Raw genomic sequence first — 16,257 nt, forward strand, 5'->3', positions numbered from 1 at the left:
ATGCTTGAGATCTGTTTACTTAGCTTAACCAAATTAAAAACATTAACAACTTGTAGCTTGATACCTTTTTATTTAACTACCTTTTTGTTTACAACCAAACATCTATCAAATATCAGACGTTTAAGTAACCTATGACATGATATCTCATACTGTAGAAGACAATGAATGGAAGCCTGCAAAACTTTAATACCTCACAGAGAATGTCAGAATGTGATTCATTCATTCATTCATTCAAACCTTTATTTATACTGGGTAGGCCACTGAGAGCAAGCTCTCTTTTTCAAGGAAGCACTGATAACAAACAATAAACATAATCTGCAAATATAAAAAGCAAATATGAACAGATAAGCCATATAAAATATCAGAATCACAATTAAATGAATATATATAAGCAATAAAACACGTAATATGAAACATATTAAGGCAATAAAATATATGCAAATAAAAGTTAAAGCTCATTAAAACACACATTCACACTGCTCCATGTCAGCTAAAAGCTAGCTCATCTAACTTTACTATCCTCTGCAAGTTGTTACACTTGTGTGAAGCAAAATGTTTATAAGCTCAGTGCTTACATTTTGATTTTCAAATAGTTTTGGGACCTATAGTGTGGTGTGAACTATAACTATAGTTAATTATTAGACATAAGGTAACCAGGAAGTTTGCCAAGGAGAGCATCTCATAGACATCTGAAATGTGACCCTGACTACACACTGCCTTTTTGTAAGACGTCAAAAGCCAAAAAGGTTGGAAACCACTGGTTTCAGTTTAACAATCTTCATCTGAAAAGTAACCAAAGCTGTCAGATAAATGTAGCGGAGTAGAAAGTACAATAGTTCCCTCTGAAATGTAGTGGAGTTGAAGTATAAAGTAGCATAAAATGGAAATACTCAAGTAAAGTACAAGTACCTCAAAACTGTACTTAAGTACAGTACTTTAGTAAATGTACTTTGGTGTTTCCACCACTGTTGTGAACTGAAATACAACATTTACTGAAACATTAATGTGTATCGATAGTTTAATGCTAGTACACAATACGCACCACTAGATGGCGACAAAACCCGTAAAAAGAAACTAACGTCACAACAACAACAAGCCATTTTTTTCCTAGGAAGGTGAAGTCATATCCCGCCCTACTCTGCCTCTGATTGGCTAGTATTCGTTACCTTCGTTGATCGGGTTGGTCAGGTTTAGACATGAGGGGTAAGATTATCAGGGTAAGCCAATCAGAGGCAGAGTAGAGCGGGTCATGACTTCGCCATCCTAGGAAAAAAAAAACATCGCAGACTGCACGTAGCATTAGCTCGAAGAAAGCGAAGTATATATTTTTTCGGCTGAATTGGACCATATTAACAGGTGACTAATACAACTGGCAGCCAACATATCGTGTAAAGTACAAGTTAATTGTACGTGCGCGTTTCTACAGTCGTTAAATCACATAAATATGTGTCAGCTGGGCTACGATAGCTTTGAAGCTAACGTTAGCTCTCCTAGCTTCTCAGCTAATGTTATCATCGTTATAAACGTTAGCAGCTATTTAATGCGTCATTCTGAAACAATTTGTGAAGTTGCTCATGAAAACATGATGTGTATTGATCCAGTGTTGTTTTCCTCTTCATTATTGTGTGCTAAAGCGTGTCGTTGCAGCTACAGCTAGCTAACTATCACATACTGTAACGTTTTAACGCTTTGTCAACATAAATCTATAGCTAAACGTTCACCAAAAATTGACACTGTTTTGTTATGTCGTCTTAAAAGTAAGTGTTACTTGCAGGATTCACGCTGTCACAGGTCATTTTTGCTGTTGATTTAATGTGATACATGTGCAAGTGAAAGGAAATACTGGTAACATATAACAATAGTTGATGTAATAGCTTAAAAAAGCTTTACAACGCTAACTTATGCAGTTTTTCAGGGTCATTTACACTCAAAGCAAAGCGTCGATTGTACAGAAAAGGCGAAATGATGAAAGTTGAATAAAATATTACACAGGTTTTAGTCTCACTAAGTTTTGAAAGTATTTTGATCTCTGTTGTCATCACTACACACTTTCATTATCGATTATTTTCACGATTAGTCTTTTGGTCTATAAAATGGTGTAAAATGTCAATCACTGTTTCCCAAAGCCCGATATGACATCCTCTAATGTCTTGTTTTGTTCTGACAAACAATCCACAACACAAAGATGTTCAGTTTAATATCAAAGAAGACTAAAGAAACCAGAAAATATTCACATTTGAGAAGCTGGAATCAGAGAATTCAATTAATAGACTACAAAACAAAATAGGGAAATGATGAACCAATAATCAAAATGGTTAGTTAATGGATTAAGCCACCAATTGTTTCAACTGTATCATGTAAGTAACCACTATGGTAAAATATTAAGATAGATCGAGGTTCTCGATTACATGCATCAACACTCACCCGTAATAACATCACTTGAGGCACTTTGTTTATTTATGTGCTGAACAGACTATTTAAAGCCTAATTTTGCTTTGGCACTATTAAATGGCTCTTGAAACCTCTTGATGTTATGTTATGCAGCAGTCTCTTGGGAAAGTTACTTTGTTCACACTGATGACTGTATACGGAAACCACTTTGTAGCCTCTTGTGTGCGCTTAATCACCAATATCATGTTTCACTCTTACTCATACTCTTTCAATCTGACTCTAATTCACTTATTTCTTGTAAAACCTGGTCTTGAGCTACAATATCATGCGGATTTATTACACTTTACTGACAACTGAGTACATTAAAATAGTAAATTAAGTGTATATTTGTGATACTGAATCATTTTCTCCTGTTTTCCTGCTTGATCCGTAATCCAGGTACGCTGGAATTTTCTGATACCCACTCGGACATGTCCTATGTCTTCATCAACGACTCGTCGCAGACCAACGTGCCTCTGCTGCAGGCCTGCATTGATGGAGACCTGCCATTCGCCAAGAGGCTCCTCGAGACCGGATGCGACCCCAACATCCGCGACAACCGGGGCCGCACCGGCCTGCACCTAGCCGCCGCCCGGGGGAACGTAGACATATGTCGCCTCCTGCACAAGTTCGGGGCCGATCTGTTGGCGACGGATTATCAAGGGAATACGGCGCTGCATCTGTGTGGACATGTGGATACTATACAGTTCCTGGTGTCCAACGGGCTGAAGATTGATATCTGGTGAGAGATATATTGTGTCCTTTTCATTAGTGATTCATCTGCAGAATCTACATTGAAAGATATTGGTCACAGTTTCCTAAAGTCTGAGGTAACATCTCAATAGATTAGTACTAAATGCCATTGAGATGAGTAGCAAACTGTATAATGTAGTCATTTCAGTAGTAACGAATTTTTTAAATTTTTCTTTACTTCATGTCTACACAAGTACTGCTGTATGCCTTCACAATACCTATTGAACTACCTGCATAGTGTATGTGTAATGTTGCATTTCTTTTCATTTCTACACAAACTCTGAATTAGTATTGAAAACAGACACATTTTCCTATTCAGTATCATATCATGCTTTGTTAATTTGCATATAATTTATTCTTATCAAACAAGAGTGAGCTTATACACAAGCTTTATTTCAACAAATTTTATTAAATGGACTGAATATTGTCCTGTAATTTACACTTCAGAAATCATATATAGAATGAATTATCACATTTTATTGCATTTCTACACAATTACATTACTTTTTTGTTTGGGGCCTTTTTTAAAGGCTTTGTCCTCATAATAATTTACTTAATTATTAATTGCCTTGGATCTGCTTTATGAATGTTGCACATCTTTCTGCTCAAGCTACTCTGTACAAGCTCTCACTTTGTGAGAAGCAAGGTCAGCAGACCACTGATCAGTTTCCAGCACACGTTGTAGTGAATCTACTACATGTGGTAGTCCTTTAAGGACAGACACATAAGAAAACATGACAACAAGTGTAGCTAGCCTACACGTGCATGGTATAATTAAGGTGTTTAGAACTGAGATAAGGTGGCCTACTTACTTTCAAACACCACAAAAGTTGTTCTTTGCTGAGCATTCTCTCTTCTAAATGCATATAAGCGATCCGTGGATTAACAGTTTACGTATCTTCCATGACCATCTCCCATGAGATATCTATATGAGAAATTACTTTCACTTCGTCTTCTCTAAAACGGTTATATAGCTTCTTGAAATGAAACTGGTCAGAATTTGTGAGTAATAATGAGGTCAGTGACAAATAAGGGTTGGAATGATGTCCAAATCAAAAACATCCTCTAAACTCCTCTTAGGGACCTGGTCTGGTGCAGCCATTTAAACTGATGGCGAGTGAAGGCGTCCAGCTGCTTGTTCAGGAGACTGAGAAGGTCTGCCATCCTGCCACTCTTATCAATCTTTTGATATTTTGCAGATGTTTTCTCCTCCTCTGTAACAACAATCCTCTCCCACCTCACACGCTTCTGGTTGGCCGCGTCACAAACAATTGCTTCCAGGAGATCCGAAATGCTGTTAGTCAACAAAATGCTTTTCTGACAGAGCTTGTCAACAATCATTTTAAAGTTGTCATGGTCGTCATAGCAGGCACAGGTGTTTCGGTCGGACTCTTTTGCTGGAGTACCATAAAAAGGGCAGTATCTGAGGAACTGTCTGTATGAGACTGCATGGTGTTTCAGGGCGGTTGTATTGTAGTTGGTGTGGAGGTCTTTCAGAGACTGAAGCAGCACTCTCCTTTGGTGTTTAATTTTGTTTTTTGTAACAGTGTCTTTTTTAACGGACAGCATGCAGGTATTTTCGTCCCTACAGAGAAAGCTGACTACCCTCTCCTTTTTCTCCTCTGCAATTTTCTTTTTGTCTCTCTTCTTGTTTCCCTCACTTACTTTCTGTCCTTTTTTTTTTTGCCTTCATTCTTTCAAGTTCCTTCTTTTCCTTCAGCACTGCTCTATGTTTGCTGGTACTTTTCCGCACTGCCCTTACAGGAGTTGATGATGCCTGTTGTCTCTCTAAACTTGGCTGCACATAGTCATGATCAGCAAGGTTTACTCTCTCGAGGGACACTAAGCTTGCCATTTACTGTTGAATTCAGTGAGGGAGGAGTAAGGTTCAAAACATCAGCAAGCACCCTTTTCTTCTCTCTGTACTGCCTCTGATACTGCCTCCACTTTTCCCTCATCTTCTCCTGTTTTTTCCTGGGCAGATCTGCAACTGGGATGTTTGTGATATTTTCCTGTCTCTTTCTGCTTTGATAGCTTAAGAGTAAAAAAGATGAATGCAATACTTCACCCTTTCAGGGGATCTACATCGCTGATTTTACTTTCACATTAAGCATTAGTGCGTGCGTGTGTGGGTCTTATGTAGTGGGCCTTTGTTTTCTTTTAGCCAGGGAATTTTCCCTTGCAGCAGGATGCGCATTAACTCACACTCTGTGGCGAGTCACTATTTCCGTACTTGTAAGAGGTATCTGTCAGGAGAAGAGGAGAGTTTATTGTTTGCATGCATACACAAGTTTCGACCTACAAACTGCTTGCTTATGTACATTATCCTATAGAAATGTGAAATTAAAAGCATCATTTACAGATTTTAAAGTTCTTTTTAGATCACATTTCAAGCTGCACATTATTATTATCATTATTATTATTAATAATAATAATGATAATAAACATTTGACATTTCAAATTGAAAACAAAGTTTGCAGGCATTATTGTGGACGGCTATGTAAACACTTGACCTTGGTTTGAATATTTAAAACTATTTTTCATATTAAATTGAATATTTTATGATGATTATGATTTATTAACATTTAACTGAGGTCATACCATTTGACATGTAATCTAATCATACCTGACCATGGCCTGAAAATGCTTTATTTTGTCAAATTTTAGAGAGAGTTACTAACCTTGACTTGTGGCAGTTGGGGTCCTCATGGGTCCTTCTGTTTGACATCATATCCTGTCACATGATTGATGACATGAAAATTTTCAAAATGGTGGTTACACCACTTGACATACCAGAAGTTTGACTTGGCAGACATGATTCCCCATATTAATAAAAATATGCAGAACTGCTATGTTTCTCTACCATTATTTGGTATTAAAAAATACTTGTTTAAGATTATGCCAATGTATTTCAGAGGCCATTTAGAGCTAAATTACACATTTTTTCAGCAACTTAAATTCTAGGTGCTACACTTTTACGGTTACACCATTTAGACAATTTTGCCCTTATTCTCTCAATATTCTCTCAAAACTTAATAAAATCAGGCATTTCAAGATAGGGACCCAAAGAAAAAGATATTTTAAAGTAAATTATAACATTATTCTGAAATTTTCACATTTTTAAAGTTATTCAAACCTCAAGGACAGAAAAAAAATGAGCGGCACGTCTTTCACCCAACTAACTACATAAGCAACCAGTAGTAAAGAAATCTGTTGATCACTACTTAAAATATATGTAGTCTCGGTGTAGTGTTGTAACTACATACTCACTATACAAGCAAGTAGTAGAAGCTCTACACGATTACTATTTAAAAGCCTGTGTAGTATAGCAGTAGTGTTTTGACAACTTATTCAAGTTATTTATTCAACTTATTCTGCTTGATTACTACTGCAGAACTCTACTGGTGTGTCATGAGTAGTACTTAAACTACACATTCACTGCACAATTCCTACAAGTCACTACATAGCAACTACTACACAAAGAGGTTTTGTGTAGTGAGTTCAGTAGTGCAGTTCAGTAGTGCTTTTTAATGAGGGAAATCCAGAGATATTCAGTTTACTGTCACATCAGACCAAGAAAACCAGCAAATCCTCACAAATTACTGGCTGAAACTGAGGAATGTTTGACATTTTTGCCTAAAAAATGACTAAAATGATTAATTGATTATCAAAAAGGTTTATTCTTTTCTTGTTGGTCGACTAATCAATCAATTGTCGCAGCTGTAGAGCTTTCTTGCCGCCTTAACGGAGGACGAAAATTCTTTGGTAACCATGTCTGACAACAAGTCAGGGATTGGTCAAAGAAAAATACTGAACTGAAACTAAACAGAGCTGAATTCCCGTCCTTTCTGATATTTTACACGGGTAACATTTTGTCAGTTAAGGTGTGGCGTAAATATTTGGTAGATTAAACCTCACCTACGTTGATTTAGTTGAACTGTTGGCACAATAACAAGGTGTAATGATGTGTTCATGCAGCTGTTTAGGCGATGACGCCGACGATACTTAACCCTCTGGAACTGAACCTAGCTTCAACGCTACGCTGGACCGCGTTCTACAAAACATGAAATAACTTTGGAACTGTTCATGATATCGTCGAGCTTTGTTTTTGTCTGAACCGTGAGAATCTCAGCTTTCCGAGGCACCTTGTACGGCGCCTTTATGACCATCAGCGCCGATTTACGGTGTAATCACGCGATAACAGGAACAGAAGCTTGCTGGCTTACAGGCTTCACTTGAGTCACCGTGTGCACTCACTTTGCAAAAAGTAAACAACTGCAGTCTTCCATATATCATCAGATTAGGTCGTCTATTTTCCAATGATATATAACACTTTGATATTTACTCCCAAAGGCCTATTCCTAAGAAGGAGGTACGCTACCTGGAATTTCCCAGGCAACGACAAAGAGGTGAACTCACGTTTTGAAACAGCGCTGCTCAGAGGCTCCCAAACACTATTGATTTCCAAAAGAATGGGTATTTTGCGTTATTTTTAGTATTTAAAAAAAAAATTTTTTTGGCCTGGCGGCGGTTCTTGTTGGCCTGGTGGCCCACCAGGCCTGTAGGGATACACTGATTTGTCATCACAACTCTAAGCATATTTAGCACATGTGCGTCACCTCTGCATGAAGTGACTGCAATGTCATAGTACCACATAAATGCAGCTCTAGCCACAATCCCAGCAACAGCAGGGTATGGAACTTCAGTACCACGTACCGAGTATCCAAAACTGTCAGATATTGAAAGCTGGTAGTGCACATCTGGTCATATCCAGCTATCCATGGCAACATGATGAGCCTCACCCCAAGTTCGGGTCATCCTGGCTAGCTCGTCGTGTTTGGTCTTCTAGATTTTCTTTTGCTATGAACGAGTCCTTCTCAAGGCTCAGTCTTTGGGATTTGATCCGCCTCCCTTTTGAAGCACATGGCCCAGCTATCAACCTTATTTCAGTGTTAATGTTGCGTTTGGTTTTTCTGTACAACTCCAGGTTTGTGATGTTATGATTGTATAACTAAACTAAACTAAAAGCTTTAGAACCATACATTAGCATGTATTTAATGTTGCTCTACTATAGATGAACCTTTGTTTTTAGGGTGTATTGCTTGACTTCCAGATGTAGTGGAGAACACATCCTGGACTTTCCTAAATCTTACCTTAATGTCCCTCCGTGTCCTGCTGCCTAAATAAGCGGTCTTTCTTAGAGCTGCAACTAATGATTATTTTCATTATCGATTGATCTGCCAAATTTCTTGTTTTGTTCCAACCAACAATCCACAACCCAAAGATATTTAGTTTACTATCATAGAAGACTAAAGAAACCAGAAAATATTCACATTTAAGAAGCTGGAATGAGCGAAAACAGTTGGTGATTAATTTTATTTATTTGCGATTAATCAGTCAGTCGACTGATTAACTGACTAATCTTTGCAACTTTACATCAAACTTCTGATTAACATTCTAAAATCCAAAGATATTCATTTTACAGTCATGTATGACACAAAAAAGCTTCAAATCCTCACATTTGAGAAGCCAATACCAACAAATTTCTGCCATTCTTGCTTTAAAAAAACCCCGCCGGACCTACTGACCCTTCTGAAACCCTTGAAACCACCTACACGTTTAAGCTTATGGAAAATATAAATGACTGTTAGGTTAGATCAGTTTCAGTGTTCTACCTCGCATGATTGTTTACTCATTGTAGAAACTTTGGTTGTGGTTGTGTGTTATTTATTGCAGTTATTGGGTTATTTAAAGAGCTTCTGCATTCACACACCTAGGTCTGGGCAGGAAGGAGGATTTTTTCAACAGTCATTTTCTGCTGTAAAGTCTCCTTTTTTAATTTTATTTCAGTATGAATTATCCGAATCTCGAAGAAGTTGATTTTCAAATATTTGGCATTTTTGCTTTAAAAACAACTATTCAATCATCAAAATAGCTGCTGTTGATCAACTGATAGACCGATAGACTAATTGTTAAAGCTCTAGTCTACTGTTTTAAGTGCCTCGCCATTAAATCTGGTGCAAAAGGTGTGTCTGAGGTTTGTGTCAAAGTTGAAACTCACATCCTTGAGTGGCTAAAGATAGTACATTAATATTCTTTACACAGAAAAAACACAATTCATCAACACTTGGCAGTTCACAAAGTGTGTTATTTCCCATTTAAGATCATTATCTTAACTAGTGCATACAGTTGTGGACCAAACCACAAAATAATCACACATAACCTCTGAGCTTACATGAAGTTTCACAGCTCAGAGGAAACCACAAACGCAGAGAATAGTTATCTTAGCCTGGGTTTCATATCTTGCATGATTATCTAGTCATTCTTCTCCTGGAAAGTCTCCTTTTTAATTGTATTTCAGTACGAATGATCCGAATCTTGAAGAAGTTCATTTTATTGAGCAGTTAAAATACATATTCTTGTCTGTGTATCTTTGTGTACAGTGTCAAGATGTGTATATGTGGCTGCTGAAGTCCAGTTTTTAAAACATGATAATCTGTGAATTTTGTTTCCCCGAAGCACAGTTCCTTTGACTCTCGATTCTAACGGCGCCGGTGTTTGTTATCCCTCCTCCGTAACAGTAACCACAATGGGTCGACGCCTCTGGTGCTGGCGAAGAGACGCGGCGTCAACAAGGACGCCATTCGTCTTCTGGAGGGACTGGAGGAGCAGGAGGTGAAAGGCTTCAACAGAGGGCCACACTCCAAACTGGAAACTATGCAGATGGCTGACAGTGAGAGGTAAGCAGTGTGAGGAGAGGACTGGGCGGGGTTGGGTGGCGTAATCTGTGAGAAAGAATGACAAACAGGTTAGATAGATGAATAAGGCTACAGGCTTTAAAACTATTTGAAACTGACTCACAATCCAAAAGTGTCATTCAGTGGTTTTATGATCAAAAGGATTGTTTGTTTTCATACTCTCTTGTGTGTTTTGTGAGGACAGCGATAAGCACAAGAGCAAACACGCTTCACTGCTCATAAGCTGTGAGAGTTCATTCAGGCACACAAAAAAAAACCAACAAGGAAAAGTTGGCACTAAATTTTGTGCTACCATGACTTTTCCATTGCACTTTGAAAAAGAATGGAAATGAAAAAAAAATGGAAATGAAAAAAAAAAACCAACAAGGAGGAAAAGTTGGCACTAAATTTTTTCCATTGCACAAAGTGCAATGGAAAAAATTCTACCCCTGCTAGATAGGCATAACAATAGAAAGTTTAAAGTGCAATATAATCAGTAATTATAAAAAATTATAAAAAGCAGGTTATAATAGTACAGACCGGGTGGGCCACCAGGTCAACAAGAACCCCTGGCAGGCCAAAAAAAAATTCTCAGTGAGTCAGCCTCTGTGTCGTTGCCCGGTAAACTCTCGGTAGTGCAACTCCTTTTAAGGAGGACACTATGTAAGGCAAAGCAGTCAACCTAGGGTAAACACTGTAAAGGAAATGGGTGGAGGTTTGTGTGATAGTTGTGTAAAACAAAAAAACAATACAAGTGGGAGCAGATAAGGGACTGGAAATCAGAGGCTGAAGAGATGCAAATTGTTGCATTTGACTGGGAACTCATTTGACTGGGAACTCATTTGACATTATTGTCAGTCTGTTCTGGGAATACATGCTGGATTAAGAAGATGGACTAGAGGACAAAAGCTGATGCAGAAGAAGCCCAGTCTAGGCCTAAACTATAAATACAACAGTACATGTTCAGTATGAGCTGGAGTTTGCCAAAAAATAAATACTACAGCTCTTCAACAATCAAGCAAAGTGTGCTAGTTTTGTTTACCAGCAGCTGAATATGTTGACGGGGTTTACATCTATCTATCTATAGTATAATAATGAACTTTCTGTTTTAGTGTTCTTAAGTACTGAATAAGGTAAATAAATCTGTCTAAATCCAGGTTTTTCTGTTTGTTTTTGCAGAGGTAAACGTGACAATTAATCGTGACATTGATATTAGGTGACATCACCAGCCCTGCATCAGGCTGTCTGGAGTTAAATGAACTCCTTTATAAGGCAGATGGAGGAGATTTTATCTGTTGACCCCTTTTTAACAGTTGTTCCTTTGTCTGTCAGTGCGATGGAGAGCCACTCCTTACTCAACCCCAACCTGCAGAGCAGCGAGGGCGTCCTGTCCAGCTTCAGGACCACCTGGCAGGAGTTTGTGGAGGACCTGGGCTTCTGGAGGGTCCTGCTGCTACTGGTGGTCATCGCCCTCCTCTCCCTGGGCATCGCCTACTACGTCAGCGGGGTCCTGCCTTTCTCCACCAGCCAGCTGGAGCTGGTGCACTGAGGAAAGGATAGGAACGAGAGAGAAAGTAGTGAAGGAGGAGCTTTCGGCTGTTTACACTACAACAGAAATTCAGATTTTTGTTTTATTTGCAGCCTAGAGTTTGTCCTTTTCTTGATTGCCTAAACAGGGAAACATCAGATTGTATTGTTAGTAAAAAAATGTATTTCTAATAAGCAGCGATCCAAAAGAACAAAACACACTTCCTCAGTTTAAAAAAACAACAAAACAGTTACATAAAAAAACCAACTTGCAAGTGTGATGGGTTGTGAGGTGATTGACAGGACGACCCAGGCAGTTTCTTCTTCTGATTCATTGACTCATAAAGAAAATTACGTTGGTCTTGTTTCCATATTGTGTAACATATCCCCTTTAAAATGAGATCACAGTTCAAGATGCTTTTGAAAATGACGAATGATGCACTTGTTTAGTTTATAAGGACGTTTCATTGTATAACATCTTTTTTTTTCCATTTCATTCATACCGTATGATCTGTTACAAGCTGTACATTGCCAACGTTTTGTATCTTATTTTTCTCGTTTGTCTGATCTCTCGATTGTGTTATTTATCAAACATATTCTGTATTAATTTCCTCGCATACTGTATGTTTTATTGACATCCTGCACCCTCGCCGTCTACCCTGCATCTTATCTTATTCTGACCGTTTTGTTTTGAAAGTCGATGGATGCAGGAACGTCGTATCTTCTGCGTACGTACAGATCGGAGAAGCACCTTGACTGTGTGCCTTTTTTTGAGAGAAAGCTTCATGTTTCACAGAAGTTCATTAAGACATTCCCGCCAGAGGCATGCAGCTTTGTTGCATTAAAATCTACCGTGTCATTGTAAACTTCATATTTAGGCTCAGTGCTTACAAACTGTAGGATAATGGCAGCAGATTCATGATTATTACTTGTTTTGTTGTATTTTCATTTTTATCTCAATGTCCTTGTAAACCATGTATATTTTAGTAGTTGTAGGTTTTCCACCGTTGATTTTCTGTGTACAATAACAATAAAATTCTAATTTAATGTGGAAAATGAATAATATCATGTGTATGTATGATTCTAATCAACAAGACGACTACTTATAGTGTTAAAACAGAGCGCATCACTTCTTCTCCTGAACCAACTTTTAATTCTCCCTGCTATTCAGAGTATTCAAAGTTTATCCCACAATTCACCAGGATCTCTTGTGCAACATCAGTCCAGCTGTTGGCCATAAAGCGAGAATCAACAGATATGAAAAACTTGGACGTTTATGACATGTTAGGTTCAGTTTGAATATTATAATTAATGTCCAAACACTAAACAGTTATGGCAGAACGTCCACAGACGGTTATCACTTAATATTAGAGCTCAGTTCTTGATGAGTTTGACTCCATATTTAGAGACATTTGAAGTAATGGGTAGAAAATAAAGATGTGAAACCAACACAGCAATACAGTGATGTAAAAATACTCCATTACAAGTAAAAGTCTCTACTGAAGTAAAAGTACATAAGTATTATGAGCTTGATGTAATTAAAGTATTGCAGTAAAAGTACATAAGTATTATCAGCTTGATGTAGTTCAAGTATTGCAGTAATAGTAGTGGTTTGGTCCCTCTGACTGATATATTATTATATATGACATCATTAGATTATTAATAGTGAAGCATCAGTGTTAGAGCAGCATGTTACTGTTGTAGCTGCTGGAGGTGGAGCTAGTTTCAACTACTTTATATACAGTTAGCTAGTTTAGTCCAGTGGTTCTCAACCTAGGGGTCGGGCCCCTCCAAAGGGTCACCAGATAAATCTGAGGGGTCGTGAGATGATTAATGGGAGAGGAAAGAAGGAAAAACAAAGTTCTGATATACAAATCTGTTTTCAGTTTTTGGACTTTTTCTCTAATCTTTGATTTTTGGTGAAATATTGGATCATTTGAACATTTATTGAAATGAAAGCATGTGAGAAGTTTAGAGGGAAAAATCACTATTTGGCGGAGCTGTTAACAACTCATAGACATGTGAAATGTGACCCCGACTACACACTGCTTTATGTAAGACGTCAAAAGCCAAAAAGGTTGGAAACTACTGGTTTCATCTTTAACAATGTGTTGTACTTTAGTAATAGTTATTGTGCATAGTAGTAATTATTCACATATACAACTTAACATTAAAATACTACATTTAAACTAAACTATATCTACTATCGTTATCTGTAATAATAAACTTTATAACATGATTTATTTGTTTACGGCTGCAACTGATCATTATTTTCCTTATCAGTTAATCTGTTGGTTATTTTCTTGATAAATCAATTGTTTGCATGAAGAGGTGAGAATTCCCCCGCACCGCCAGACTGTTTTCAAACTGCTGAGGGAGAAAGCACTGCAGCGTCCGATAGAGCATAAAGAGGCCTCTAAAGGGGCCCTTCAGTGTCACAGCTCCGCCCCTTCAGTGTTACATACAGCTAAGTGGGGGCGGAGGGGCGGATGTCCCGTCATACACTCATACACCGAACCTCGCGCTAACCATTTCGCCCCTGACGCACCAGAAGTAGACTGTCAATGGCACCGCTGCGCTATCTTTTTTGTCTTCTTTATTCTGTCAGCTCTGTTTTCGGAGAACATCAGCAGGTGATTTTAGGAGACGCGGCGACATTTTGCGCGACTGGAAAACGTGCGAAAGGAGAAGAAGCCAAACTGGATTACCGGGGGGACCACATCACCCGGCCAGTAGCTGTTCGTCAAGATGTATGGGTTCTATCCGACTATTACAAAGACAGGGTTATTAGTCGGAACTCTTGCGTCGTCTTCAACCGCACATTTTACACTGACACCGGATCGTATGAGTTAACCTGCGGCAAGAATATTACATTTATCCAGCTGGATGTTGTTTCAGCCTCTGAAGCATCCGTGACTGAGGGGGAAACGGCCACACTGAAGTGCTATTACATAGGTCAATATGTGAGGTGGGAAAGAAACGAAAAGCTTGTGTTGGAACTGAATTGCTCCTCCGGGGAGATCAGATATGGGACTGGCTTTGAGGGAAGAGCGTCTGTGTCATCTGACTGCAAACAAGGAGATTTCTCGCTGATTTTGGAGAAGGCAGAGCTGAAGGATAGGGGTGACTACTTCTGCTATGGGCAGAGCAACGGGGAGAAAGAGAGAGGAAATCCCGCTGCTGTGAGGTTAACTACCAACCCTGAACAGACGAGCCCCATCCTGAATGTAAGTCCTATCTCACTCTTTGTTTATTAAAGCGTTTTTAATCGATGGATTTAAATAAATAAAGATATACTTTTATGGATTATTCGCACAGTTTAGGGGGTTTAAAGGGTAAAAACACCTTAAAATGGTACAAACCATGAAAACCTGATTTTTTCTAATTAAGGAGGAAATTCAGGTCCATTTTGGGTTATGATCCATAACCGTTATGGTCCATTTTAAGAGGGTTTTACCTCTCAAAAACCCATTACACCGTGCAACCATTAATTATCACCATGTTACCACTAAATCTGAGGCATATTTACCTGAATACTGTTTGGAATACAAATCCGTGCAAAAAAAAAAAAAAAATTTCACTTGAAGACAAAATTCTTATAATTTCCTTAAATAAAACATTAAATAAACCCAAATACTGTTCGAAGGTAAAAGTAGAATCATTTAAAATGTCATTTGCACCCAAAAATACTTCATCCAACTAATGTAATAATCAAATTGATTCCTAAAAGAAGAAGATGTTTTATTTAAGTTTAACTGAAGTCGCTTCTGTTTCCTCTTTCACTCTCTTCTCACACTTGTAGACGACACAGAGCTTGACTGAAGAGAAACAAACGGGAACTTGGACCAATGAGTCTGTGATCGCTTGGCTTGCAGTTGCTATCGTGGTTGCTCTTGTGGTTGGTATTGTGGTTGGTATTGGGCTTGGCTGGCTCCTGAAGTCCCGCTGCTCCAGTGCCTCACCAGGACCCCGTGCTCGAGGAGATCTAGATGTGGCTTTGAGACCCCTGAACAGTCAGTCTACTAGTCCTGCTCAGGCCAATGGGTGAGACATCCAAATGTAAGTTAGAAATAAGTGCTGGTATTTACCTGCACTATTACCTGCTATTTTTTTAAAAGCATTACTTCTTAAAATTTAAATAATAAAGTCTTATTACCTGTTTTTTTTCTACGCTGCTAATGCACTTTACCTGGCAGGGTCATGAATTAATATCACCTGTGCTTGTCAAAGGTCTGATTGCTGCTTCCTGTAACTGCTTTGTGTTTTCTCCAGCTGTTATTGTTGTTACATTGTCTTATGTTGTTTTATGACTGTTTTGTTTTGGCAACACTTTCTGATAGATAACAGAAACCTTTTTTTTTTTTTTTTTTTTTTTTTATCTTTTCAGGTCTTTAGGCAATGGACTGTTGGACCATCCATCTTCTAAGATCGAGAGGGCATCTGGACCAAAATCTATTTCTAAACAACTGCAGACTTGATGGATACATGTAGTAATCCATATTAAAAATAATAAAGATTTTTTACATTGAAAATGTCTGGAGTCTTTTTAGAAATTGAGAAACCCAAGACCCGATATTAATGATTTAGTAACATTTATAACTGCAGACATGATGACTTTTTAGGGCTGTAATCCTTGTTGCGGGCTGGTTCTTTGATTTTTATGTATTTGTTGTGTTTTTGTAGTTTGTGCAGTCAGGTGAGGGGCAAATTTCCATATACTGCGGAAGGGGTCGAGGTCAGTGGGGGAGACCAGGGACCATTGTAACACTCTTTGCGATTTTCCCCATAAATCAAAAACCATTTACACTGG

The 16,257-nt window shown here is 38.3% G+C and overlaps 2 protein-coding genes across 2 annotated transcripts; both read left to right on the forward strand.

The window, feature by feature from the left end:
- Positions 1–1,231: 1,231 nt before the first annotated feature.
- ankrd46b (ankyrin repeat domain 46b) lies at positions 1,232–12,510 on the forward strand. The gene is made up of 4 exons (XM_042401512.1): positions 1,232–1,356; positions 2,830–3,172; positions 9,765–9,923; positions 11,253–12,510. Exons 2-4 carry the CDS (start codon positions 2,862–2,864, stop codon positions 11,467–11,469), a joined length of 687 nt encoding a protein of 228 aa, XP_042257446.1. The 5' UTR covers positions 1,232–1,356; positions 2,830–2,861; the 3' UTR covers positions 11,470–12,510.
- Positions 12,511–13,818: 1,308 nt separating this feature from the next.
- On the forward strand, positions 13,819–15,998 carry LOC121889425. The gene is made up of 3 exons (XM_042401373.1): positions 13,819–14,674; positions 15,250–15,506; positions 15,835–15,998. Exons 1-2 carry the CDS (start codon positions 14,012–14,014, stop codon positions 15,493–15,495), a joined length of 909 nt encoding a protein of 302 aa, XP_042257307.1. The 5' UTR covers positions 13,819–14,011; the 3' UTR covers positions 15,496–15,506; positions 15,835–15,998.
- The last annotated feature ends 259 nt before the right edge of the window (positions 15,999–16,257 follow it).

Source organism: Thunnus maccoyii, chromosome 22 (genome assembly GCF_910596095.1).
Source record: "Thunnus maccoyii chromosome 22, fThuMac1.1, whole genome shotgun sequence".
Lineage (NCBI taxonomy): Eukaryota > Metazoa > Chordata > Actinopteri > Scombriformes > Scombridae > Thunnus > Thunnus maccoyii.